Source organism: Vanellus vanellus (genome assembly GCF_965231255.1).
Source record: "Vanellus vanellus genome assembly, chromosome: Z".
NCBI classification, from domain to species: domain Eukaryota; kingdom Metazoa; phylum Chordata; class Aves; order Charadriiformes; family Charadriidae; genus Vanellus; species Vanellus vanellus.
In genome coordinates, this window is record NC_138908.1 from 59,420,846 (window position 1) to 59,448,552 (window position 27,707).

The following is a 27,707-nucleotide window of genomic DNA, read 5'->3' on the forward strand; positions in this document are numbered from 1 at the left end:
TCAGGTAAATCTCCATCCCCCCCCAATACTATTACATTTACACCTTTTGACATGAAAAAATGGAAGATGTATTAGATTTGCTAAAGCTACGGTCTGCAAAAAGGTAGGGAGTTCACACCACCACGGTTAAAATTAACCATAGGGTATGTCTTATTCACGTACATGCTTCCTCACAATTATCTAATGGAAAACAGAGAAAGCTAACATTCGATTTGTAGCTTAATTTTATTTGATTATAAGTAAAAGACACCACATCCACCCCACACAAGGTTTGCCGACCAGGCCGGGCCGTCTCCTTCAGCGTTCGCCGTAGCTCAGAAGCGACGTTTCCCTTCCTGAGACGGGTCTGCGGAGTAGCGGACAGGACACCGCCACCCCGTGAAGCCGCGTCCAACGAACAACACACAACCACTACCTCCCACCTCCCCCCGTCCAGCCGCCGGCCGTTAACGGAACTGCTAACGGCCCGCCCGCGCGCCGCGCTCGGCCACGCCCCTCGTCCCCGGCCCGCCCCGCCTCGCCCTCCTGCTGCGCCTGCGCGGCGGGGCCCGCCGGGCGGGCGGCCTGAGGGCCACGGCGCATGCGCCACGGGGAGGTGCGGCGCGCAGGGGTGGGCTCTGCCGCGCCGCGCCGGGTGCGCGTCCGCCGTATTCCACGGCGGGCCCGTGGCGTGGGCAGCGTGGCGTTGCGTGGCGTGGGGCGGGCGTAGGCGCAGGTGAGTGGCGGCTGGGGAAAGCGGGCGGCAATTGGAGGGGGAGCGCGGGAAAGCGGCTGAAGGGGACAGCGGAGCCCCCCTGGCCGGCAGCGCCGCATCGCCCGCCCCGTGCTTCTCCCCCGTCCCTAGCCGGGATGCGCCCAGCTGCAGGGGCCCGCGCTGTCATGGAGGACGAGGACTGCCCCGACCTGGTTCCGATAGACGCCGGCGGCGCGGAGGAGACCGAGTCCAGCCCCAGCAGGAAGATCCCCGTGACCATCATCACGGGCTACCTAGGTGAGGAGCGGCCTGCCGCGCTCCGCGGCGCTGGGAAGAGCTGTCCGGCAGGCCTGCGGGCTGTAGTTTGTTGGCGTCGGGAAACCCCTAAGTGAGAGGCTGGTGTCCTGCTTTGAGGTAAAACAGGACCGATTTTGTTCAGTAACTTTGCTTCTTAGCTGGGCCTCTTCTAAGTACTGAAATCAACAGCATGTTGTGCAGACAGTGTTTGCTCTCAGAGTGGTAAGACCTACGTTTATAGTTGATGCCAAGGAATGGTATGCACTGTAACACCCAAGGCCAGATAACTTTGTTATTTGCCCCGTTGGAGGATCGGAAGTGGAAAAACGTAGAAGGGTCGCACCTGCAGGGAGGAGCGGACAGGACAGGTGAGCCAAAACTGACCAACAGGGTATTCCATCCCATCTGCCTCATGCTCAGTATAAAAGCTGAGGGATCAAAGGGTCAGCCTCTTTCTGCAATGGCCGACGTCCGAGGAGGACTCTGTCTGCCTTTGATCTCGATCCTGAATGCAGATCTGGAATCCAGTTCCTGTCTGTCACTGAGTCCAGTCTGGGACTTCCCCAGTGCCAGCTGGTGACGTGACTGTCATCTTGGGAGCTTGATACGTTTTTGTATTTATTTCATTATTTTCTTTTTATTTTATTATTAATATTTCATTGAAATTCCTTTAATTTAGTTCCTTCTAAACTTGTCTCTTTCTCCATCCTCTGCCTCTCCCTTTGAAGAGAGGTGGGGGAGAGCATCTGTCAGTCTCATCTGTGGTGCCTCGTGTTCCCAGTGGCCAGGGCTGGGCTGAAGTGCCCCAGCAGGTCTGGCAGGAGCCTCCCTGCCTGCAAGTTGGGTTGGTAAGTGAGAGCCTGAGGACATGGCAGAAAGGAGTCTTGAGTGCATTTTCAGCTCAGTGTCCTCCTACAGGTCTTGGCAAATGCGGTTCTATTCTAGTTAGATTTGCAGAAAAATTTTAAGCAGCTGTGCTGCAACTCCTGTTGCTGCTTTTACTAGGTTGTTTTCAGGGCTTGATTTATTCTGGTCATGTTTGACAAATCGCTTTTTGCCACTTAATGTCAGAATAGTGTAACATATTTGCCTCGGTTAAATGCAGACTGAATTATAATCTTACAAATGTGGGATTTGGCTTCCCTCTCTTAAATCACACAGTTACTGGGAGCTTCAAATATAGTTGTATACAGTAAAGATCAGGTTAAATTTAGTATTGTCAACACCGTTCTAAAAGTTGTAACTTTGTACTGCATCATACTGTCTCAAAAACCCCTAAGGGCGGGGAAGGAAGGTTGCTTTACCAAATTCTCCTAGCTATGATCCTGTGCATGGGATGAAGCTGTTAGTGTTGTGGTACCACAGAAGCTGTGAACACCTTGCTTAATAATGTCTCATCTTATGGCAGTTATTAGCTCAACAGTGATTGCTGACAACAAAAGAGCTGGTCAGAAAGAGCATTAGGAGGGAGAGGAATAAGTGCACCTCTTGTTAAGAGAAACATAAAAATGAGTTTTCTAGGAAAAGACTGCCCAGCTGGTAGGGGACGTCTAAGTTTATCAAGCACTGACACTTACTGAATGGAAAACTGGGTCTTTTAAAGCTGAGGTTTAATGTGCTGATGGTTCCATGGCATCAAATATTTCTACAAATTAATTTTTACAGTGTTATAACAGAATGCAGGATACAAGAATGAAAACTCATATTTCAGGAGATCAGATTTATTTGAAGTGTGCATACATTTGCTTTTTATTTAGAAATTTAAGCTTTTAAAAAACATTTTAATAGAAATATGGTCTGTGTTCTAGGAGCTGGGAAAACAACTCTTCTAAATTACATACTGACAGAACAGCATAATAAAAGAATAGCAGTTATTCTGAATGAGTTTGGAGAAGGTATGTAAACCTGCAGAAACATTTTTTTGGCTGTAAAATGACAACTATATAAAATTGATGGAAATCATGAACGTTGTAGTTTTAAATCCATTACTGAAATTATTGACATACCTCAGTCTTCAGAAGGGCAAAAAGTCTTGGCTGGTGTTCAATAAAATAATACTATGCATTAATCTCTTTTGTACATAAATTCAGGTCCTCAGAGTCAAGTAAATTAATATATCACCCTGTGAGAAGTGCTATACCTCCATTTGTCCATTTGCTCAGTTTCAAGCAAATGGAGATTAAAATGACGTGTTGGTAGATAATATTTTCTTTCCTTTCCCTTCAGGCACTTACAGATCATGAATTATACTAGACTGAGAAAATGGGAAGATTTGTGCTTGGTGTCTGTGGTTCTTTGAACTCTTTGCTTTCCGTCTCAGGATTTTTAACTGTTGTGGCTATAATTTGATACCCTTACCATAGTTGGCATTACTTACAGTTTGCACCGTGGTGGTGGTGTTGGTTTTTTGTTCATTTGTTTTCATCAACAAAGATGCATGCCACTTTTCAGATCGTGGGGCCTAAAATAAAATGTATGGACGGAGCCTTTATTTGATAGGAGGTAGAGGCTGACTTCCCTTTCTTTTAGCAAAGTTTGTGGCACTTATGCTGTACTTTCATCCTCTGGGTTTTGGTCTTTGTAGAACCAACTTGACTTTGACTTCTAAATTTCTCATAAAATGGAAAATCCTAATTTCTAAAGAACATGTCAGAAACATGGTCTCAGACGAAAAAAATAAAATCCAAGGGTAAAAATGCATGCTAACTTGAATCTTTCATATCTCTTTTGCAGGCATTGTTATGTAAATTTTTAGATTAAAATTATGGTACTACTTTGATTTCCAGGAAGTGCTTTGGAGAAATCCCTGGCAATCAGTCAAGGGGGAGAACTCTATGAAGAATGGCTGGAGCTCAGAAATGGCTGCCTGTGCTGTTCAGTAAAGTAAGGAAGAACTGTTGTACAAGTTCTTACAGTGGGTTTTGGCGGAACTGAGGAAAGGAGAAGACGTCTGGATTTGATTCCTAAAACTGATGGTAGTATTGATTGAGACTTCTTTTGTCAGATAAAACAAGAATTGGAATTTGGGACATGAAAATTTATTTCTGTTTGCTGCCTTGCAGGATTTGGACTTGGTGTCTCTCAGAAAAATAATCTAGATACCAACTTACACACTGTTGGAGTACTGTAGGGTGGGGAGCTCTCCCTCTTCTGTTAGTATTATATGCTTTTATAGAGAGAGCTAAAGATTCAGGGAGGCTGGAACTAGGACTCTAGTTTCCTAATTTCCACATTAAATACTTAGTCTGTGTTTCTCTCTCTGTATGTTGGTTAACACTTTTGGTGACCTAATGAAACACAGTCTTCCAGATTGTAAGCCAGTGGTCACATTAAAACCAGGAGTGTATTTGTTTCTTTGACATGTTTTACCCTGTTTGTTTGAATGCTGGATTGCTTGTGCTAAGTTTGTAATGGCCTGGTTGTCCTGAAAATTTGGAAGAACTGGTACTATGCCTTAATACTGGGATGTAAGGACAGCTGCCATTGCTGCTGTGTATTATATACATTGTTTTCTTATATAAAGTGCCATATGTTTCTGCTTCAGGCTGACTTCATTGGTTGAGGTTTAAGTAAATGACATGTCTTAATTTTGCTGTAGGTGAAGTGGAAGGGCAGGAGAACATGAATCAGTTCCTCCACACCCTACTTTCTTTTTGTAATGTCAGCTGCCGAACCAAATTGTTACGTATTTACACAACCCTACTGTCTTTCACAGGGTTTTCAGTGTTTGAAAACAAATCTTCATTTAAATTACCTTTATTATGCCTATTAGGAGTGGGCAAATACTATTTTCAGACTAAAATGAAACAGAAAACTACAATTTGCCTAATGTTAGAGGAGCAGTTTGACTGAATTTTCATTGTTGACTGTAAGTCCTGGCTTAGGCTTTGCTTCGATGACACTGTGTTCTGCGTCAGAAGATATATGCCTATACATGTTCTAGCTTGTTTTCTCTGTTCTCAGGTTTAATTGTTTCTTCTTACAGGGACAATGGTGTGAAGGCTATTGAGAACCTGATGCAAAGGAGAGGAAAATTTGACTATATATTGTTAGAAACAACTGGTTTGGCAGATCCAGGTAGTTCATGTTACGGTTTTCATTAAAACAGAATAATTATCATTGTTATGAAGTGCTTGTTTGCTCACCAGTCAGTTCACTGTGCAAAATGTAATACAAAGTGGTGAGTTGTCAGGCACATGCTTTGATTGCTTTATAGACTAAAACTGAATTAAGTAAGGTGCAGAAGCAGGGATTTGGTTGGGCGTTTCGGCTTTTTTTTTGAACTTGTTCTAATTTGACTTGAAAGCTTAACAGAAGTCCAGTTAAAATATATTTCTATCAACAGAAGACACTGGGCTTAGAGAAGAGAAGCATGCTCTGAAACTAATAGTTTTCAGTAGGCTCTTGTTGTTCTACATTGCTCCTTCTAAAGTAAATTACTAGCATCTGATGAAAAAAAAATAAAGTTAATGAACAAAACTGGTCCTGTTTTACCTCAAACCAGGACATATTGTTACATTGGTGGTGACAGGCCTTGTATTTTGTGAAGTCATAAAATATGCTGTGAAACAGACTAATACATTCTTCTGGTAGGTACAGAACAATAATAGATCTCGCAAAATCCTTGTGTGCTCTTTAGTGATATCTATTATAAAAAAGTGTTTAAATTTGAGCTTATGTTGGTAATAGATATCTAAAACCTTTTTTCTCTGAACCATCTATTGAGATGTGTTGTTGATTGAGAGTCAAGAAAATTCTTAGGAGAAATTCAGTTGTTTCCCACTTAGGAGACTGACACTTTCCAGCTCAAAGCTAAATAGTTGTCATGGTAAAGTAATTTTCTTTAAAAGAAAGGACATTGATTTGGCCTCTGTTACACACAAATTCTGTTTGAGTCAAATTGGAAAACTATTAAGCTTTTTGGAAGAAAAATCAATAGATACCAGAAAACCATTAGATGTTGTGGCCCTTGCTATATCTTGCATGAGTAAGCACTGTGAACAACTGACAGGTATTTGGTGTTGATACAGAGTGATGTTTGAAGGACTGCATCTTATCACTTCGGATGTACAGTTTTAGGTATTAGAATGGGTTTGATTACTGATATTTTTTTTTCTGAGGCACTTAATACTCAGACAGCTTGCTAGTAACTAAGGAACTATAATTGAAAAAAAGAAGGACGTCATTGCTGTCAGCTTCTCCTGTCCATATTGTGGCACTGATATATGTTCAAATTGGTTTGTTTCATAACAAGCTATGATTAATTTTTTTAAAAAATAAATATACAGCACATCCTACAGTTGCTAGAATCTGTTTTACAGGGCCATTTTAGCAGAAAGCAGGAGTAGCATACTCCTAGGCCATCTGTAGTACACAGTGATCAGGTTACAGATTCCAAGCCCTTGATAGAACGTGGTCCCAGTAGTGACTTATGTGTAGGTACCAGGGAGGCTTGCCATTAGGTTCCCCAGAAGCTTTACCTTTTCCAGGGTGAAAAAAACTTTTGCCCACCTTTCCTCGTAGGGCCAGTACTCTGGCTTCAACAGTCTTGGTGATCCTACGCTGAACTTGCAGTTTATTAATGTCTTTCCTGTACGGGGAATCCCCATGCTGGAAGTGCTAGCCATATGTGGGCTTGAAAGTGCTAAATAGAAGAGAATAACCTCCCTCAGCCATGCTTCTGTTCCAACAGCCTGGGTTCTTTTCGCCTTCTCTGCTCCCAGGGCACACTGCTTGCTCGGCTTGCTGTCTACCAGGACCCTCAGGGACTTCTCCGTAGACCTGCTCCCCAGCCAGTGTGTCCCTAGCCTGTGTCATTGCCAGGTAGTCTTTGTTCTTAAGTGTATTAACCTTTTTTCTTGATGAATTTCATCAGGTTCTTGATGGCCATTCCTTCCTTCCTCTGAAAGATAGAGCTGCCTTTAGGTATATCAGCTGTTCCTTTCCAAATTTGGTGTTCTCTGCAAACTTGACAGGCATGTCTTACATCCCCTCCTGGGTTCCTGGTAAAGATACAGGACAGAACCCAGGGTAGACCTGTGCAGTACCCTGCTTACTACTGACTTTTCAGGCCCATTAACTGCAACTTTTAGAGCTTAACTATCCAATGGGTTTTACTTAGTTGTCTTTCTATTCAGACTGGTAAGGCAGTGTTGAAAAATTTGCTGGAGGTGCTGTAAATGGCATGGAGTGCTCTCCCTTGTCCACAGATACAGTAGTTTTTTCACATAAGGCCAGGTATGGCCTTCACTGCTTGATCAGGTGTGATTTACCCTTGTAAACGTCCTTTCCAGTACAATATCTGTTTGCAAATTGAACCTGCATTAGATATTTCTTAACTCGATCTATCTTAAAATTATCTAAAGCAGACCTGAGATAATTAAGGAGAACATTCTTCTCTGTATATGGTTATTCTTGGCTTTCTTCATCCTGTAGATTTATGATGTAAGAAACTGCATAGCAGAGTTTATAGTAGCCAGTGAAGAAGAGAAGGTCCCTAGGATGGAGCTGATTTCTCCGCAGTGTGCCAATTCCATTTTTCTTTCACTGTTTTATTTCCTTTTTTTTGTGTGTGTGTGTGTGTGAGCCATGACCTAGAAACAGTGGCTGAAAGGTGAAGAGAGGGAGTACGGATTTTTTAAGAAATGAGGGAGCCTTGAAGTACAGTAATGAGAGCTAATTTATATTACTGAGTAAAGGCAATTTAGACAACTTACGTGAATCAGGAATTGTAAGATTTTTTTTAATGCTTTTTGTAGTCATAGTTGTTGATTTGCACACAAGTATTAATGCTTTGGTAGCTGCTGTTAGATCAAATGAGTGATCAGGTATTTGACATGTATGATGCTTTCCAAGTTTGCAGGAGTGGAGTTTAAAGTACAGCACTACAAATAGAGTTTTTTCTATGAAATGTTTGAATATTGATAGTTTACTGAAAAATTCCAATTTTGCAACTAAATGTACTGCACTGCTTAGGAGCTGTGGCCTCTATGTTCTGGGTTGATTCTGAGCTGGGAAGTGACATCTATCTTGATGGTAAGAAATTCAAGCTTGTTTTCCAATGTATCGGCATTCCATATCTGGATTTAGTGTAATGCATCCTTATAATTTAAGGCAAGGTTTCAGAAAATGTTTGAAATACATGATCATGGTTCTCGCATCCCCAGATTTGACCACAGACATCCACTTGCTTTCAGTTTGCTAAATCCAACAAAAGTTGTGTAATGTTTTGCTAAGGGATCAGATACAGAGATATCTTGATTGTGGTGTAAGGGGGAAAAAAATGTCATTAGTTAGATGTTATAAAATACTATTTAGGAGTAATATTACACACACACACACCCCCCCACACACACCCCCACCCCCACCCACACCCCCACCGTGTTTCCTAAATGGTTTCCTTTTTTGTGAACTCTTAACTTGTCAACATCTGGACTCTCCTGGCTTTTGTTTTCTGCCGCCTTTGCCTATTGTACTCTTGTTAGCTCTAGTATTTGCTGTGTTCCATTAGAAATCTGAGTTTACAGTAATATGTCATCACTATATGTGGTTAAAGACTATGTTGAATTTTGATTTATTTTTTTTTTAATGTAGGAAGAAAGCTTACTTTTTGGCTTGAAATCCTACTAACACTGTCTATAAAATACCCATCTAGCCAAGGAAACATTCAGTTGAATAGGAAACAGCTTCCTGAGTTTCTGTCAGAGAATTGCAGATTCCTGGTCACTTACAATCAGAATAATTGTATACCTCAGTCAGTCCCCTTAATTTGTTTCAATAATCTGTAAAAGCATACCTCTGCCAATTTGCTGTTGTGGAAGAAGGAGAGGCATCCGTCTTGTGAGAATTTCTCTCACCTGGTTTGGCAGATGCTTTTTTACTACAGATATGAGTAACAAACAAGAAACTAGGTGGCAAGTCTAATGTTCAGATACACTGGAAGCATTGGAAATATTATAAGCAGTTGTAAATGTGATGATACTGTTGCTTCAGTAATTGTATAGGAAGTTTACAAGTTGTTAAATTGTTAGCTGCTTTCAGCACATTTCTATTCCATTTAAATACTATCTTTTAGGTATTGTATCTGTTGTTGACGCAAAGCATGGATTGCAGGTAAGTTACTGGATTTGTTATGTGGTTTAAAACTGCAACATTAGTATAGCTATTGCAGTAATGTGCATTTGGATGAATTATATTTTTACAATTACTTGAATTCTTAGAATGGATGAGGATGCATTTCAGTTGCTGTGGTACATAAGTACTATATTTTGAAAGGGAACAAGAAGTACTGATATTCGTAGGAATTCGCATTCTTATCAGCACAGCAGCACGTCTGCTAATTGTCAGGTTGCTAGATGCTTGATTCCTTCTATCACTTCACTCAGGAATCTTGATTGTATCCCAAATAGGCATTTGTATTACTGTAAAACAGTGTCTTACAGAGTGTCCTTGCTCCATGTTACTTGAGAGGAGTAAGAACAGACCTCTGCTATCAGTGTGGTAACAAGTGAGTTAGGGCTCAAATTGGGAAAGGTGCTAATGTAAAAGCAACTGTGGTGAGGAGACATGAGAGAGCCAAGTGTCTAGGTAAGAGGTCAGATTAAAAGATTACTTAATTACATGGAAGCAGACAAAAATAGCAGGTATTAGAGTAATCTATATAAAGTGTAATGTAAGAAGAAACCTATAGAACAGTGAGGTTGGATAACAGCAGAAATTGTGATTAAATCAAATAGTTCAACTGTTTTTGTAACAGGTAGTCATAAAAATAATTATTTGCAACTTATTAATTTAGGAAGTGACTACTTTGATTAGGTATGGTTTTTGCATGATTCAAAATAAAAGTGACCATAAGAAAGGATGCCTACATGGTATAAACATCCCATCATGCTGTGGAAATGTTTTTAATATATCTATATTTTACAATGGCTGCAAAAAGCTAAGACAACTGAAGGACAATTAAAAACTAAGGAAGTGATCCCTTCTTTGTAAGATTTTATTTTGTTTGGACTATTTGGGTTTCTTATTTCAGTTGAGCTGATCAAATAGCTGATTTACCAAAAGGGGACAGTCCTGCCCTCTCATCAATTTGTATTGCACCAGGACAGAACTAATCTAATCCCATAGCAAGCCAGTTTGGCGAGTTAAGCCATCGTGTTTTGCAAGGGCTTTTGTGGAGGAGTTGGTAGAAGAAAGAGGGGAAGGGACTGAGCTGGTTTGCCCTTTTAAGCAGGAACCAACTTTTAAAGCAGTTCAACTATCACAAGAAACCACAGCATTTCTTAAGTCACCCCCCTTTTCAGCTGAGTGCCCACATACTGATTTGGATGGTAGTATTACTTGCAAAAATGTTGTGTTTATCTTTCTCTTCATGCAATGCTGATTTATTGGCTTGAAGTAAATATATTTGTGTTGCACACAGCAGCACTAAATTATTATTGTTTAAAAATTTTAGTATTTAAACTTTCAAGTAATATGTCAGAAACTACACAAATATGTTTTGAAACATTCGGTTTTTCTCTCCATTATTATCTTTGACAGCTCACTGAAAACTTGTACCTTATTTGATCAGTAAGCTTGTACAAAACCGGCATCCACTCAGAATATTAGAAACTTCAGACTTTCTCAGTTATATGCCGAGTAAACAACTTTTGCTTTTTTACAAAGTACTTGCAAACTTGTGCAATTCCTCTGGTTGAAAAGCTCGACCTCACCGGCTGCTTGTGATTCAAAGAATTTTCAGAGCAATACCAGTAATGACATTGAGATAATAGGCAGAAATTTAAGGGTGTCATGCTTCAGAGAACCAACCCATCACAAGAAAAGCTGACAAATAGTACCCTGCGACCAGTCAGCCAAATTGAAACTGAAGTGGTAATTGATATCATGGGTTATCACTCTAATGCATTTGTCACCCAGCAATCTGAAATACTCATTTTTTTTTTTTTTTAATCAAGGGCAAACAGTTGGACAACTTCAAGTGACAGTTCTCTACTTTCAGGACTTGACATTGGGACTACTGACATTGTTCTTTTCAGGGCAACAAATCTGACAACATTTAATTCAATAGAATCAATACACAGAGGATTACAAGAAAAGGTCAGAGGAGAGGTTCCCTCCCAGTCATCCTGGCACTATGCTCTGCTTAGGTTGTGCACAATCAGGAAGTAGTTTTGAGGTTTTGTTTTTTTTTTTTAAGCTGACAGACTGACAGTATGCAATGATCTATTTTTGTTTTTCAAGTCAGATAACGTTAGATGCCTGCTAATTCAACTTGAAGAAAAAATAGTTTTCTAGGGCGTTTTAATTTATGTATTTCTCATGACAATTAATTCCACTTTCATTTAGTATTCCTGTGTCTTTAAAACCAAATTTAGAAGTAATATTCCTCATACATTTATAGCTGATAAAAGAATGCACAGGACTTCCCAGAGATGTAAGGTGTAAGTGGAGAGCTCTTACTAATGTTACATCGTCAATTTAAAGTCTTGCTGGCTCCAGGTGTTTGTGATGCTTCTGTCCTGGAGACTGCTGTCTCCATGGCAGAGTGGGCAGCAAATAATTTGTAGCTGAACCTTTGCTGCTTCAGTATAGTCTGTTGCTCTGCTTAAATTAAGTAAGGCTTTCTGTTGCTAAACTTTATGCTGCTGCTTTAGAGGCAGGCATTTTTTTCCCTTTCACTAATTCTTCTGTGAGGACATTAGCTTGGGCAGACAGGTGGAGCACAAAGCTGCAGATGATACTAAACTCTTGCAGCATGAACAGAAACTGCTGCTTTTGTCAGTGCTGACTGACTCTTCTCCCCAGGTACAGCTTGAATAGGCTGCCCACTGATGTTGGGCAGACTTGCCAAGGAGAAATGGTTTATTCTTACAAACCCAAAAAGAGAGTTACAAATTTTTATTATAAAAGTAGAGTTTGTCAAATCTTTCAGAGAAAAGGAGTATGCAGTTATGTATATGAAATCCTGTACTGCAAGCCTAACCCATCTTTAACAGTTAGTTGACTTCACACTCATTAGTAAAATTAGTGTACTTTTATTTTTTCAGATATGTTTTTCAATGGTTACTGTATGTCATGGTGACTTTTTTTACTTCGTCATAAATCTGAAAATCAGTTAAAATAAATATAATAGTTTTCCAACTCTTTAATGTTCTAATCATAAAATTCATTAAGAGTTTTCATACAAGAAATTATAAGCTTCTCTAATGGTGAATGTGCAAATTTACTTTTTCACATCATTTTACAGAAAAATTCCAGATGCCATCTTCCTTAATACTGTGTTGAAAAACATACATTGGCTGAATTGGTTTTGACTTCCTATAATTGCAAATGAATTTAAATGTAATTTAAATGCTTAATGCTTAATCCAGTTGTTTTAATTTTTTTCTAGCACTTGACAGAAGAAAAGCCAGAAGGCCTTGTCAATGAAGCGTGTCGGTATGGATATATAAATTAATTTTATATGTCACAGTTAGGAGCTGCACTGTATAGTTAATTAAAAATGGCTTCTTTTTCTTTTATAAGGCTTTTTTCCCCTCCTTTGGTTTTAAACCAAGGTTGGCCGGTGTAATAAAGTAGAAAATAGAAAAGTGACTTTGTGCTGCCTTTTGCCAAGATCTGACACTTCTAATACATATTTTAAGAGGGATGGGATTTTACATAAGTGAAGGGGAACCACCTGTGTTGGGGGGAAGAAAGAATTCCATGCTAGGATCTATCAGATGCTCGAAGTAGAACTGGAGATAGAGAAATATTTTTTGCTACATGTGGAGCCACAGTGATTAAGGGTAATTGTAGCAACAGAAATCTTCATAAAGCAAAGAGACTGCAGGTATGACTTTATGAAGACTACATGCAAGATAAATAGGGGCTTGTGAAGTTCATAAGTCACCAAGCACTTCAGATTAGATGACATTTAAAAAAAACCCCAAAACAAACCAACAACAAAACCCCAAAACTAGGAAGCATTTGTAGCTTGGTAGACTACTCTTATGGCACGGAAGAGCACGTCAAGGAGAAGCCAGTAGTACTTTAGTCATACTCCGTGATGTTCTAGTTTGATTAATGCTTGCCTTTCTGTACTAACAATGCTCATACTATTTTTTTTGGTGCTATGGGAAAGATGCTGTTTCTGCCTTACAGAAAAAGTATTTGTTTGTTCATGTTGTCTTTTTTTTTTCCTTAATGTGTAGGCAGGTTGGCTTAGCTGATCTAATAATCATCAATAAAACGGATTTGGTTTCAAGGGAAGAATTGAATAAAGTCAGAACATCTGTCAGGTATGAAACTTTTGGCATAACTGTAACACTGTACTGGCTGAAAGGTTGTTTTTATTTAAACATAGTTAGTTCATTCTTGTTAATACAGAAATTAGGTCTCACTGTTACATTGACACAAATTGTTAGCTCAGTAGGGAAAAGAGACTACCCGTTTCTAAAGGCATTTCAATACTTTCAGGTGCTTACACAATCTTAGCATTTTGCCTGTCTAGGTAAGATAGCTACCTACTAATGACAGGCCTTTGTCTTAGTTGTTCACGCTCTTACATTTTTTGGCAGCTGTTCCCATTTATCAGAATTAGCATCAGGGAAAAAAGAATTGCTAGTAGGTATGAGTTCACTATCAAATGCAAAGATATATAGAGGAAGTCCCAAATAATTGTCGTGGGTGTAGAAGAACCAATAGTATAAATTAAATTAGTGATCGAAGACCTGTCCCGTCTTTTTCTGTTAATACTATGATAACCAAAACAAAACATTAAAATTTTTAAATATTTTACAACTTTATTAGTGGTTTGAATTCTAAAATTAAAAATGCTTAGACCCATCGGAGTGTATAATGAGGAGTCTTGGATAGAAAATGGCTATTCTCACCAGTAGTATTTTGTTGTCAGAACTCATAAAGTTCCGCAACCCTTACTTAGGAGATGAAAAAGTCACAAAAACAAAGTCTGCCGGGATGTCTGTTGGTTTGTTCAACAAGCTGATAACAGAGTTGGGATTATTGCTGTGGTGCTATTTTTCATGCTGCTTTCCATGGTTAACTTGCTCAGGCAATATATTGTGGTTGCATTTTCATCTAACTTCTGATTTTTCTATTTTATTTCAGGTCAATAAATGGACTTGTTAAAATTCTAGAGACACAAAGATCAAGGTATTAAATGGCCACTATTACTGGGTAGTAGATCACTCTTCTTTCATGATGGATTTAAGTATGCTGTTAGATCAGCTTGCTTAAAGTAAAACTATTGAGTTAGAAATATTTAACTCAATCTTGATTTTACTGATAATTTTTTTCAAAGAAGTAAAAATTAAGTTTTCTTTGTTACTGTTTACATCCTACACTTGAGCGTGTATTTTTAAAAAAATCACTATTAAGATGTAGCTTATTTTACAGAGCTTATCACTAGTGGGTTTTATTGGACTTCGCAATATAACCATAAATATTTCATATTTACATTAGAAGTGTATTTTACAAAAGCTTAGGCATTAATTTTTTTTTCAAAACCTGCTTTTTTTTCTAAGTTGAATATGAATAGAGCTGAAACTCTTCATAGTAGCACTTGCCCTATAGCATCTTTCAATTTTATTTGCTAACCGTGTGTCAGTATAAGCTACATATATTCCAGGGGTTTGTGTGTGTGTTGGGAGAGTCTGTATTAAGGGTGCAGAATAATCGCTGGGAAGAATTTCAAGGTTACTTTTCTCATTTAGGGAAAATCAGTTATTATTCAGGCATCCAGTATGAGGGATTTTATCCCTTTTCTTGGCAATACCATGTATTTTACTGTATTTTTAAAGTTATGTTTCTGTGCTTACATATTACTGTGTAAATAAATACAGTGTTTCCTTGCAGGAGACAAGACCAGCCACCAACATCCAAAAATAAGGCTAAAGATTCAAATGGCGTTAGTTAGTATGATAGACAGGAAAACAAACATAAACTTCAGTGAACCATTTTAAAAATAATTTTTTAAGTATACACAATATTTAAATATAGCAAAAAACCAAAGCTTTCTTTCTTCCCTCTGTTTAGAGTTGATCTCTCAGATGTCTTGGACCTGCATGCTTTTGATAGTTTATCTGGAATAAGGTATGGTGATGATTTCACTGTCTTATTAGAAGTAAAGTCCATTGTATAAATACATGCATGAAATAGACACAATCAAATCCTGGCTTAAATTTGCATCTGAGTTTGTTAGAAATTCTAGTTTAGTCACTTGTTTAAAATTCTTACTTTATAAGTGGTCATTTAAGACTGAGAATTTTTTCCACTTGAAATGCGTGCAACAAAAGCTTTTTTGACCTTGTAAAGTTAAATGAGCAAAAATGTGCATAGTTGGTTGGCTTTTTTTTCCCCCAAAATACGAGTTTTGCTTTAATACTAGTAGTAGAGTAGATTTGTACACTCTTTTCTGGTTCTCTTAAAGGATTTAAAATTTTTTCTCACTTGACATCATGATGAACTGAAAGTGTCCTTATTTTTCACAGAAAACAATGAGGGACTGAGGTTCCACAACAAACGAAGCCACTGCAAATTCTAGTTACTCCGGTCCATGGATTTTGTTTTTTGTGCTTTTTTTTTTGTTTGTTTGGGTGTTTTTTTCAATGCCAAATGTGTGCTTCAGCATGCTAGATGGGTGGAAAAGTAAAATTGGAGGTGAGGGGAGAGTGACTTTCTGTTCACTTTGTGTGCTGAAGTTGTTAAGCAAAGAGTATTGGAGCAATCACAAATGAAAGGAGGGAATATGCAATTGGGGGCAGTACCATCTTAATTTTTCCTGCTGGACACACGCTGTTCACTTCAGGTGGGAGAAATTGCAGAAGATGCAGCTAGTAACCTCTCGTAGATGAGATGTGCTCATGAGATTTCCCAGTGAACTGGTGCAGTACTATCCAAAGGATAGCCTGGTTTTCCTGACTCTCTGCTGCCCTTTCTTTTTGCTGGCACCGGCTTTTGTCTGATATGTGAAACATAGTGTTTGTTTCTTTTGAGCTCCTTGAATGTACCAGTCCGATCTGTGCAAATAGGAGCATCAGGGAGGTATCAGAATAGGCATCCAAAAGAAAGCTAAGGGAGGAGGAAAGCCAATATATACTTTATGAGCAATAGATAACTATTAGGTCATAAACCCATGCCCTGAGTTCTTATGATGGATCAGCTAGCTAAACTGACTCATCCTGGAGCCATGCAACAGAGAGAAAGCAGTAAGAAGGTGTGAATCAGAAAGGATCGTTCTTGATAGTGGCAATTCACAGTTAGATCTGATAAGCAGTGATATTAGGTGGCGTTCTGGAATGTTTACTAAGAATTGCTCTGCTCTACAAATCTGAGAAAGTCCTTAAGGAGCTGACAAAAATTATTTTTTTTTTCTTTCCTTGGTCTAGTCTTCTCTCTTATCTCATAGTTCCTTCAGAGGTTCTCAATATTTGGTGTTAAAACAGAGGAAGCACCTTAAAATTGCAGCATTTAAAGACAAATTCTAAAAGCATCAAGAAAATTCTAGACTGCTTAAATGAAGTTCCCTTTCTTTTGATTTTATTTGAGCTCTGTACAGTGAAACTGCTTATCCTGGTACTAGATCATAGATACAGAAATTCCTACATAAAATATTAGCAGTGGCTTCTGCCCTATCATCTGTAGCAGAAAAACCCTTTGCATCCAGCACCATTTGAGCACAAATACACACCGGGACGCTAATGAAATTGTACTTTTGACTGCATACTACAGTAAGGATTTCTGCTGGCATAGCAGACAGATAAAGCATCTGATTGGTATGGCTGTACTGGTAGAACCTTGTAGTCCATATGTGCCCTGAAGTGATGCGAAACACATCAGGACTTCTGGTTTCTGTGGAATGCAGTATGAGAAGAACACACCAAAGCAAAGAAGGTGCAAGAAGTAGGAGTGTGAAATGTTACTTCAGTAGCAGTCAGTACCTTTTTCCCCACCATTAAAGGTTGCTTAAAGTTTACAATCATCAGAGTAGGAGGAGAGATTTTTATGTGCAGTCTTCTCTGAAGTAGCAGAGCTGTCGTCATAGTGACTTTTGATGCAGTATTCTTTTTTCTGCATGTTGGACATAAGACAGAATGTTCTCTGGTACAGATACAGTATTTGAAGAAATCTTGCACTGTCTTGGTTAAAGACAGATGTGGATGTGTAATCTAAAGTTGCAGTAAAATTTTATGTTGTCACACAAAATGGTACAGTAAGATCCTGAATCTTGGTTTATGAAACACATCCCCAAGTTCTTTTATAAAATAGAGAGGACCAATTTTAAATTTGCAGGCACACTCCACAGTAGGAATGAGCTGTATAACAGAGTTGAAATGGAGGCTGGGTATACAGTATTTCACTTAGTGTTACAGATTTCATTCTCACAAGTAACAGCTTTATACATTTTTTTCTTCTTGCTTTTCAAATCATTCAGATCACAAAGATATTGCAAATCGCTTCCATAATCTAATTGTGTTTACATTTTAAAAGAACTAATGTCCTAGACCAAATCATTAACTGGACCAAACCAATATAATTAAACATATGTATTTTTTTAATGACATTTTTTCCATCCTACTCAAGTGCGACATTTAACTTTACTTATTTTCAGTTTGCAGAAAAAGCTTGAGCATGTAAAGACAACACATGCACATCTAGATAAGGTAATTACCAAAACTACTGCTTCAGTCTTTTTGTAGCAATAAGGTTGTTCAGGGTAATTGCAAGCATTGCATGCTAATCATGTTATCTTTTCAGAAGGTTTCTGTTAGGGAGTAATGTGTTTTAAGATCTTTGGAAGGTTACATTGAATACATGTAGGAAAGTGCTTTGTTGAAGGTAGATTCCAAATAGATATAGTAAGCCTTACTAGGAAAAATAGCTTGTAGGCTTCCACAGCTCCAGACAGTCACATCCATTGATTCACATGGAGTGTGTTAGTGAAACAGACAAATAGCACTTCTCTTTTTTAATATTTGCAGAATCAAGCCCTAAATTTGTAGCTGGTCTTTATCCTATAGATTTTCTGTCCAGATGTTGTTTGTGTGTGTAGATAGCAGGGAGATGTTATTCATGACTTTGCATCCTTTAAAGCTGTAATAAAACTTCACCGAGTAGTTAAGCATGTGTGGATTTCTGTTCTATGAGTGCTTCACATTGTTTTCACAAGAAATAATAATGATTTAACTTGTAACAGTGCAGTAGATTCTGGCCTATAAACTTGGTATCAATCCTGTAAGCACATGTATGCTAAAAAAAAGAAACAGTTCTGTTGATGTTATTTTTCGTATGTCAAAATAAACTCTAAAATGTGTTCCTCACCCCTGCCCCTCCCTGATACTCAACCCAATTTGTGTTTATATCAGGGCAGAATCTTCTCTCTCAGTGCAATACAATGATGCTGGCATAATGCAACTGCAAATAGCATTTCTGACTTTGTGGCTTTTATTTGAGTAAATAGTATTTTTTGTGATCAGCATATCTAATGCCAAAGATGAATTCAGGGAAAGAGTCTGGTCTGTCATCCCTACAGGTTTGACTAGAAAGACTCCCTTTTAATTCGCGCTTTTTTTCCCCCCAAATATTGTGATCACAGTATCTTTTTCTGCTTAGACCTTTCTTAAAAGCAGAACAGTCTTAAGTCAGGGAATTACTGAATTTATTGCCCGGCAACAAAAACTTATAATTAACAATTTGACTACTGAATAAAATGAATGCAAAACAACTAAACAAACACTTACATGAACACCTCTCCTTCTCTTTTCCTCAACTTTCTCTGTTTTTTTTCTATGGGTTGCACTTAGTCTGTTCAAGTTCTTCTAGCAAGGCCACATGTAGCATAGGACATTAGGGGTTTTGTGTTATGCTTTTCTGTTCATCATCACTGCTCTTTTCCTTTCTCTGCCTGAAATGTGTAGGACGTTTTTTTTTTTTATTGTTGTATGGTTTCAGAGCTGGCTGGAACAGGTTGCGAGACACACGGGGCAGCTGATGGCCTCTTCCCACACCCCTCAGCACTGCAGCCCCCTGCTACATAAGCCTTGTAAGCTTACACATAAAGACCTGTACGAAGATATATGGGTGTTAGACTCTACCCTTAATATCATCAGAAACTGAATGTACACCTAGTATGCATTTCACTCCTTGCCGCTGAGAGTTAGACTGTAGAAGTTAACGTTGTAGTAGTCTGAATATACACGTTAAAAATTGTTGTATTTAACCTCCATCTCCTGCCAAGCAAATGATGGGGTTAGTATCATAAGGGTTTGAATTTACATGTTTCCATTGTAGGCTCCATCCTTTGGTGTAGATTAGTAAGGGTAGTAGATTAGTAAGGGTAAGGTGAGGCCTTGTTCCTGCAAAACACCAAACCAAGATACTCGGCTGTTCAATTTACTTAGCATGCCTTAGCATACAAGCAAATATTCAAGCAAACAATTAAACAGTACAACCACAGAGCGACACCACTATTGGATATCCACTTGGTTTCTGAGTCCAACAGCTGTAGTTTCATCCAGAATCAAAATGTGTGGTGACCAGTGTTCATTTGATATAACATGGGCACTCCCCAGTTGGGGAGTAAGATGATGTATCAGATGACTTAAATTTCCAAGAGCTTGCTTCACATACCGTATTATCTGAGCTCTGGCCTTTCTTATGAACTTGTTATTTCTTAGCTTCCAGGTGTAGATCTTTGAAGGACTTCTTTCCCATTTCCAAGTCTCAATTTGTAGGGTGGGAGGGAGCATAGAGATTTTATATCCCTTCCTGACACTTTCACAACTGCAATTTTGTCATGCTTTGCCATGAGGCTGATCTCGCACCTGCCTCTGGCATGTTCCCCCCAGTATGATACTTGAGGTGCTCCTTGATCAATAGGATGTCCCACCAGGTTATTGGGTGATACCAGAGGGGCAATAGTGAATGGCTAGCTGTCAGAGCTTTTGGTCTGTGGCCTCAACTTTTTCAGGGTTCCTTACCCCTTGCCTGTAAACACAGCAGGAGTCTGAAGTGATCACACTTGATTGCCTCTTCTTCCTAGTCCCTCCACAGGGGTCTTGTTTGTGGGACAGGAAGGATCAAGCTCAGCATACCCCTCCACTAGTAAATCCCAGTTTCCTACTTTTGCTTGATGTGAAGTTGCTAGTCTTGAAAACAGAGGCAATTACATTCTCCTTTTGGAGCTAAAGTTTAAATAAAAATCGCTTTCATGCTTAGCTATAATAGCAGTCAGAATCTTAAGTTCATAGTTTTTTATTCAATTAAAATTTATGTTCATCTTCAATATGTTCAGTTATAGCAATAGCAGTCTGAATAGATCCCTAAAGTAGAAAAGAAGTTAAATAGAAGCCTTCCTGAATATTACAACAGTTATAGCATGCTTGTATTATTAAGGAAATTCTTGTTGGTTTTGTAGCGTGGAGCCATTTGACCAGGGGAAAATGGTGAGAAATCATTATTACTAACCCCATTTACTTCAACACCCACAGTTTAAGATGGCTTGTTGAGGCATGAATGAGAACAGAACACTTCTCACAGTAGGCTGCAAATCCTTGTGGGATGATAAAGCGTGCTTATTACCTTCATGTGGAAGGTCAACAGAAGCAATACTGCACTATGTGTGGAGCACGGTGAACTTTTGTCTGTCTTGTTTTGAATCTGCTCAAAGTGTTAGCTCTTCATAGAATCATAGAATGGCTTAGGTTGGAAAAGACCTTGAAGATCATCGAGTTCCAACCCCCCTGCCATAGGCAGGGACACCTCTCACTAGACCAGGTTGCCCAAGGCCACATCCAGCCTGGCCTTGAACACCTCCAGGGATGGGGCCTCAACAACCTCTCTGGGCAACCTGTTCCAGTGCCTTACCACCCTCAAAGTGAAAAACTTCTTCCTAATGTTCAATCTGAACCTGCCCTCTTCCAGTTTAAAGCCATTAGTTAGTTAACCTCTTAGTTGTTTCGGTGAATTTACTAAGTCATTAGATAAACATTTAGATTTGCTGTTTGTTGCTTATATCTAATCTTTAGTTTCAAAAAGAGAATGTAATTGCCTTTTGCTGTTTTCAAGACCAGTGACTTCACAGTCAAGATTTGCTGTTCAAAAAGAAAAATGCAGGCTTTCTATACATCTATTTTAACCTGAAAATTAAATTTAATCATAGCAACTTTATCAGAAGAAAAGAATATTTTTCTAAGCTACTGGATAAAAATACAAATTTTTCTTTTTTTGTTGCAAGCGGGGCAGAAGACCAGCTTGACTGAACAGGGAACTCCTTGTGGAGCTCAAGAGGAAAAAGAAATTGTATGATCTTTGGAAGTGAGGTCAGGCTTCATAGGAAGAGTACAGAGCTGTGGTTCGTTTATGTAGGGAGAAGACACGAAAGGCCAAGGTTCAATTACAGTTGATTCAGATAACATGAAGGGCTCTTTTCAGTATGTTAATAGCAAGAAGAGGCCTAAAGAAAACATTGGACAAATACTTGTTGAAGGTGGTTATCTGACTGATAGAGATGAAGAAAAGGCAGAGGCATTCAATGCATTTTTGCCTCAGTCTTTAATAATACTGGTAGACTTGGGCTGGAGTCAGAAGACCGTGAGTGTGGGAACAGTGACTTTCCATTTGTGGACACTGGAATTGTAAGGGGCCAGCTGTATCAACTGAAATGTTCACAAGTCCATGGGTCCTAGTGAGATTCATCCAGGGTACTGAAGGAGCTAGTGGATGTTGTTGCAGGACCCCTCTTGGTCATATACCAAAGGTCTGGGGAGGTTCCTGCTGACTGGAAGCTAGCCAATGTTGTTCCAATCTACAAAAAGGACATGGGGGAAAATCCAGGGAACTGCAGACCTGTAAGTCTAACCTCAGTTCCTGGAAAAATTATGGAGAAGGTTACACTGGGTACTGTTGAAAGGCATTTAAAGAATAATGCAGTCATCAGGCACATTCAACATGGGTTCACAAAAGGAAAGTCCTGTTTAACTAATTTGATGTCCTTCTATGATAAGGTCACACACTTACTGGATGGAGCAAAGACAGTAGATGTAGTTTTTCTGGATTTTAGTAAGCCTTTTGGTACTGTTCCTCACAGCATCCTCTGGACAAGTTGTCCAACTGTGGGATGAGGAGATTCATGGTGTGCTGGGTGAAGAACTGGCTGAAGGGCAGAGTTCAAAGGGTTGTAGTGAATGGGCTACATGTGGCTGGCAACCGGTCACCAGGGAATCAATTCTAGGGCCAGTTCTGTTCAATATATTTATCAGCAGTCTGGATGCAGGAGTTGAATGCACCATTTGCAAGTTTGCAGATGATACCAAACTGGGAGGTGCTGCTGACTGTCTTGAGGGATAGGAAGCCTTGCAGAGGGTTCTAGATTGGAACCTTGGGCAATGATTAATGGGATGAAATTTAACAAGTTGAAATGCCAGATTCTGCACCTGAAGTGCCAGGCACAAGTATAAATTGGGAGAGTAGAGGCTGGAGAGCAACCCTGCAGAGAGCGATCTGGGGGTGCTGGGTGATGGCAGGCTCAATGTGAGCCCGCAGTGTGCCCTGGCAGCCAGGAGGGCAAACCACATCCTGAGGTGCATCAAACACAGCTTAACCAGCTGGTCAAGAGTGGGGATTATCCCACTGTATTCAGCATTGGTGCAGCCTCAGCTGGAGTACTGTGTGTAGCTCTGGGCTCCACTGTTTAAAAAGGATGTGAAGGTGCTTGAATACACCCAGAGGAGGGCAACAAAGCTGGTGAAAGGGCTGGAAGGCATGTCCTGTGAGGAGCAGCGGAGGACTTTGGGCTTGTCTAGTTTGGAGGAAAGGAGGCTGAGGGGTGGTGACCTCATTGCTCTCTATAGCTTCCTGAGGAGGGGGAGCGGAGAGGGAGCTGCTGATCTCTTCTCTCTGGGATCCAGCGACAGGACGTGTGGGAATGGTTCAAAGCTGTGTCAGGGCAGGTTTAGACTGGATGTGAGGAAGCATTTCTTTACTGATAGGGTGGTCAAGCACTGGAAGAGGCTTCCTGGAGGGGTGTTCAATGCCCCAAGCCTGTCAGTGTTTGAGAGGCATTTGGACAATGCCCTTAACAACGTGCTTTAACTTTTGGTCAGCCCTGAAGTGGTCAGGCAGTTGGGCTAGGGGATCATTGTAGGTCCCTTCCAACTGAAATAGGCCATTCCATTCCATTCCATTCCATTCCATTCCATTCCATTCCATTCCATTCCATTTTTTTTCTTAAATTAGTCATCTGAAAGCAGTAATCATTTGAAAGAATTTTAGGTTGTACAAAAAGGAATTATCAGTATGTTCTTCTATGCCATTGAGAGGTTATAGTGGCAAAAATGAGTTTAAGACACATTATTTCCTTTATTTTGTAATAAATAGTTAATTTTAAACTACATTTTTTTTAAATGAAACATCACTTCAGACTTTTTTATTTTCAGAATCTGTTCCTACATAATCTATTTTTAAAAAGCTTTTCATAACCAGAAAGTATGGATAGGTGAAAAAAATGTTAATTAATTTTTGTCTGATAGAATTGTGATGAAGATCAGAAATAGTGACAAAGATCAGTGTGCCAAGAAAATAATGTTCTTAAAACATACTTGAAAGATTGAGTTTACCAGCCTATAAGAATTAAAATTCGTAGGCTTTCTTTAAGAACAAACATCCACTACAGCAAAGAGTTACACGGTAGAAGCTGATGGCATTAAACTATTCAAAGTATTATGTATACCCCTTAAGTGCACAGCCAAACAGAATCAAAAAGTAGAGCATAATATAGCAAGTTAGAGCAGAATAGAAATGGAGATTTTTTTTTTTTAATTTGACATGAGCATATAGTTGCTTTTTTATGAGGCCAAGTTATAAAGAACACTCTTTGAAATTAATGTAATTAAGTGTTTATTCAGTTTGGTAATAATAAGTGGGTCTTTCCATTTTCAGGGTATAATTACAGTAACTTTTGAAGTTCCAGGAAATATAAAAGAGGAAAACTTAAATCTCTTTATTCAGGTAAGTAGTAGTTCACTGTCAACTGAAAAATCATTGTGGCTTTTTATAGAAAATCATCTTGTGCCATTCTGTTTGTGAAAACATTTTTCCTTTCCATAGAATCTTCTGTGGGAGAAGAATGTGAAAGATAAGACTGGGCGCACCATGGACATCATAAGACTGAAGGTTAGTCAGAAATGCCCAACTTTGTTTTGTGCTTTTCCTCTTTTACGTCTAAAAAAGTGCAGTGTACTGTCAGTTACAGACCACTGTACCAGAGCAGACAAAATGGAGAATAGCAGTTTGTCATTGTTTCGTGTAGAGCCAGTTCATCAGCTGACTGGTGGAACAACTCAAAAAGAGATAGCTGACAGAGAAGCAAACATCGATCCTACTTGTTTTGAATTGAGAGGGAAAACGTACAGTCCCAAACATCAGTGGCAGAGTTAATAATCAGGACACATTTAAATCATTTTCTCATTTTTCACCTCCATTGCTTTGAAAGGTACCATCCATCTCTCATTAATGTCTGCTATAGATTGGATACTAAAGATTGCTGTCGGTAATTGTAATTGTTGGCATAATATGCAGATGTTGAAGTTGGCATAACATGGCAGCTCAATACTAGTTGTGGTCTACACTTACTTTTTTACAGTATTATCAGACTGTAGTTTTAAAGATGTAGCCCATAAGTATTCATTTTCATGGGTACTTCATATGTTGTTCAGTTGCATGGTTTTGAGAGGAGTATAGGTGACAATTTAGGATTTATTTTCACTTTCCTTATACCAGGCAGCCAAGTAAATCATCAAAGAATCAAGTCTGTCATTCAGTAGGCTGTAAGAAACACAAGAAAATGTGCTCTGGTTTGTTTTCTGGGAACACTTGTGTGTCATGAATAGCGACATAATTATTTTCATACCATTGGAAAAAGGTTGCATTCTTGCTCTTCTAGCAACAAAATGAAAATATCCTTGTCTTCCCCTTCCTGACAAATAGAAGCAAATAGCCACTGATGCATCTTAAGCTCTCTGAAATCAGTACTGCTATGCATAAGTACATTTTTGTTGTATTGAGCATTGGAATCAAAGTAATTCCTTAGGAGACCTGAGGCCTGTGATAAGCTGTGGGCTCGCCCTCAGTCGCAGACAAATACACCAAAGCAAACGAACCACAGGTAATTATAGAATGGGTTCCAAACTTTGTTGCTTGTTTATTTATATCTTCCCTGCAGTCATAATCCTTTTGGCAGTAATAGTCATAGAATTCCAACTAATATGTCAAATGCAGACCTTTTCTCATGAAATATTTTGAACTTTTTTTTTCCATTAGGGAAGTGTAAGACATGTTTTACAGAATGTGTTCTACTAAAATATTTTGTAAAGTTTTACATGAAGCAATGAACACTCTTTTAATACAACTTTTGGTATGTGGGTTAATGGGCTCACTCTGACAGTAATCCCTTCTAATTCTGTTGCTAGTCTTATTACCTCATTTGTTTGTTCTCCAATATTCACAGGTACTGTTTCAGAATAGTGAATATGCTGAACATGAGAGCTTAATCAGAATAATCTGAAATAAAACATTTTTGCTTATTGTTTATCGTCTTTGCTGGCAATCAATCTTACATGGACTTATACGTCATACACTGTATATATATTCAAAGTGGCAATTGTAGCTGATGACATTTTATTTTTGCTTGAACATGCTAGATGCTGACCTAATGAGGAACAGAAGGCAGAGTATGGCAAAGTGTAATTATTAGTCTTTAACAAAATAAGGAGATGTGAGAATAGATGTTATGAGTAGAAGAGGCTATACTACACGGTTATGTGGTTATGTTGTACTGGGGAGACCTTAGAGCAGCCTTCCAGTATCTGAAGGGGGCCTACAAGAAATCTGGAGAGGGACTTTTTAAAAGGGCATACAGTGATAGGACGAGGCGTAATGGCTTCAAACTGGAAGAGGGGAGATTTAGATTAGATATCAGGAAGAAATTCTTTACTGTGAGGGTGGTGAGACACTGGAGCAGGTTGCCCAGGGAAGTTGTGGAGGCCCTATCCCTGGAAGTGTTCAAGGCCAGGCTGGATGGGGCTTTGAGCAACCTGATCTAGTGGGAGGTGTCCCTGCCCATGGCAGGGGGTGGTGGAACTAAATGATCTTTAAGGTTACTTCCAACCTAAACCATTCTAGGATTCTATGGTTATTTTGACTAACTGGTGCATAGTTGCCAGAAATATTTTTCACTGCTTGGCCTAGTTTCAAAGTGTTTTCGTATCTTACATATTTCATTTTTAAAGTTTTTTTAATATATCCTAACAGTTATTTTTCCAATAAGGGACTGGTATCTATTCAAGGCAAATCTCATCAGGTGATAGTCCAAGGTGTCCATGAGCTCTATGATCTGGAAGAGACTACAGTAGCCTGGAAAGAAGACGAAAAGAGAACAAATAGACTGGTCCTAATAGGTAAGAGGCAATTATTTATCTCCTTGTTTGACTTCAAGAAGATTTTCTTTCAGCAGGCAGTCCTGTGACTTGTCCAGTGAAAAGCAACCGGCCTAAACTGGCCAGAATAATAGCAGTGTGTATGTTCAGTATAGCCTTCAGTCAAAGGTTTATCCATCAAGTCCTCCTGCGGTTTTATATTCCAGAGGAATCTACACTGCCCTTTTTAGTGACATTAAAATAAAATAAAATACAGTACTAAGTATTCATAAATTATGTTGGCATATTTAATGTTATTTTTAAAATCCATAATTATAAATATGGTGGTGGGAATGGTTTGAATGTTTGATAAAATATTCAGTAACTGTAAGGAAGGTGATTATAGCCATTAAAATGTATAAAATCTGTTTTGTTTCTGAAAAGCTTTTAATGCTGAAGTATGTTTCTATTTGCTACTTGTTACTCTCTGCTTTGCAAAGTGTTTTTATGACCAAAAACCCCCAATCTTTCCCTTTCTTGTGCAGCTTGAAGTTTGTTGTTGCTTGTAAAATCTAAAGTTGTCTTGTTAGCGTATGCAGCTTAATTTTAATAGTGCTATTTTCAGTCATTAGTATAATAAATACTTTTTTTGCTGAGAAGACTGGCAGGTTGCTACTCACATGCAGTTTTTTGTAATACACTGTAAAATATAGTCAGCTAATTTATTTCTCTTTACAGGCAGGAACTTGGATAAGGAGATCATCAAAGAACTATTCATAGCCACTGTGACAGAGAAACAGTTGACATCGAACTACGAAAAATGAAATGTCTGTGCCTAACCCTGCAAGCTTTTTATGACAGAAAAGACTGAATGACATGCAGTGTAGTAGTTTCTTTTTCCTCTTGCAGTTTACACAGCTGTTAAACCCTGAAGTCCTCTTAAGAATCCCAGTTGACTTGCTGCTTAAAGATTAGCTCTTACGGGCTAGAATCAAACACAAAGAATTCTTCCATTTTGGATTTGGCTTAAGTTATGTCAGTGATATCACGTACTTGTGCAGAAATGCAGATAGGCTATAGGCTGTTGTTTATGCTGTACATTAAGTATTACAGGAGGAATATGGTAAACAAGTTTGAAGCTTAGGGCTTTCTCCAGCTAACTCCCTTTTACTACGGGAAATGAAGCAACAATGATTATTGCCAGTGATGTAATTGCAGTAAAAAGTATTTAGTGTTTACGATTAAACTGTCTTCCACCTCTTTCCACTTGTTTTGTGATTATTGAATGTGTACGTCCATCCCTG

At 39.0% G+C, this 27,707-nt stretch overlaps 1 protein-coding gene across 4 annotated transcripts; it reads left to right on the forward strand.

The window, feature by feature from the left end:
* Positions 1 to 605: 605 nt before the first annotated feature.
* On the forward strand, positions 606 to 27,665 carry LOC309683007 (zinc-regulated GTPase metalloprotein activator 1A-like). 4 transcript variants are annotated; one of them, XM_082497189.1, is made up of 16 exons: positions 606 to 715; positions 845 to 991; positions 2,800 to 2,886; positions 3,778 to 3,874; positions 4,977 to 5,068; positions 7,967 to 8,026; positions 9,066 to 9,103; positions 12,384 to 12,430; positions 13,186 to 13,272; positions 14,102 to 14,146; positions 15,029 to 15,085; positions 17,604 to 17,655; positions 23,930 to 23,998; positions 24,098 to 24,163; positions 26,316 to 26,445; positions 27,142 to 27,665. In XM_082497189.1, the coding sequence occupies exons 2-16, from the start codon at positions 850 to 852 to the stop codon at positions 27,225 to 27,227; spliced, it is 1,155 nt and encodes a 384-aa protein (XP_082353315.1). In that variant the 5' UTR covers positions 606 to 715; positions 845 to 849; the 3' UTR covers positions 27,228 to 27,665. The 4 variants fall into 4 exon arrangements, with proteins under 4 accessions (XP_082353315.1, XP_082353316.1, XP_082353318.1 ...); XM_082497190.1 differs by lacking the exon at positions 7,967 to 8,026; XM_082497192.1 differs by lacking the exon at positions 27,142 to 27,665 and having other exon boundaries at positions 26,278 to 26,340.
* The last annotated feature ends 42 nt before the right edge of the window (positions 27,666 to 27,707 follow it).

What these genes read in the sequence shown, in the direction of transcription:
- LOC309683007 (XM_082497189.1), top strand. Translation starts at nt 850, where the DNA reads ATGCGCCCAGCTGCAGGGGCCCGCGCTGTCATGGAGGACGAGGACTGC. An exon ending in CTTGTCAATGAAGCGTGTCG is followed by an intron (nt 12,431 to 13,185) that starts GTATGGATATAT and finishes CTTAATGTGTAG; the next exon opens with GCAGGTTGGCTTAGCTGATC. An exon ending in GATAGTTTATCTGGAATAAG is followed by an intron (nt 15,086 to 17,603) that starts GTATGGTGATGA and finishes ACTTATTTTCAG; the next exon opens with TTTGCAGAAAAAGCTTGAGC.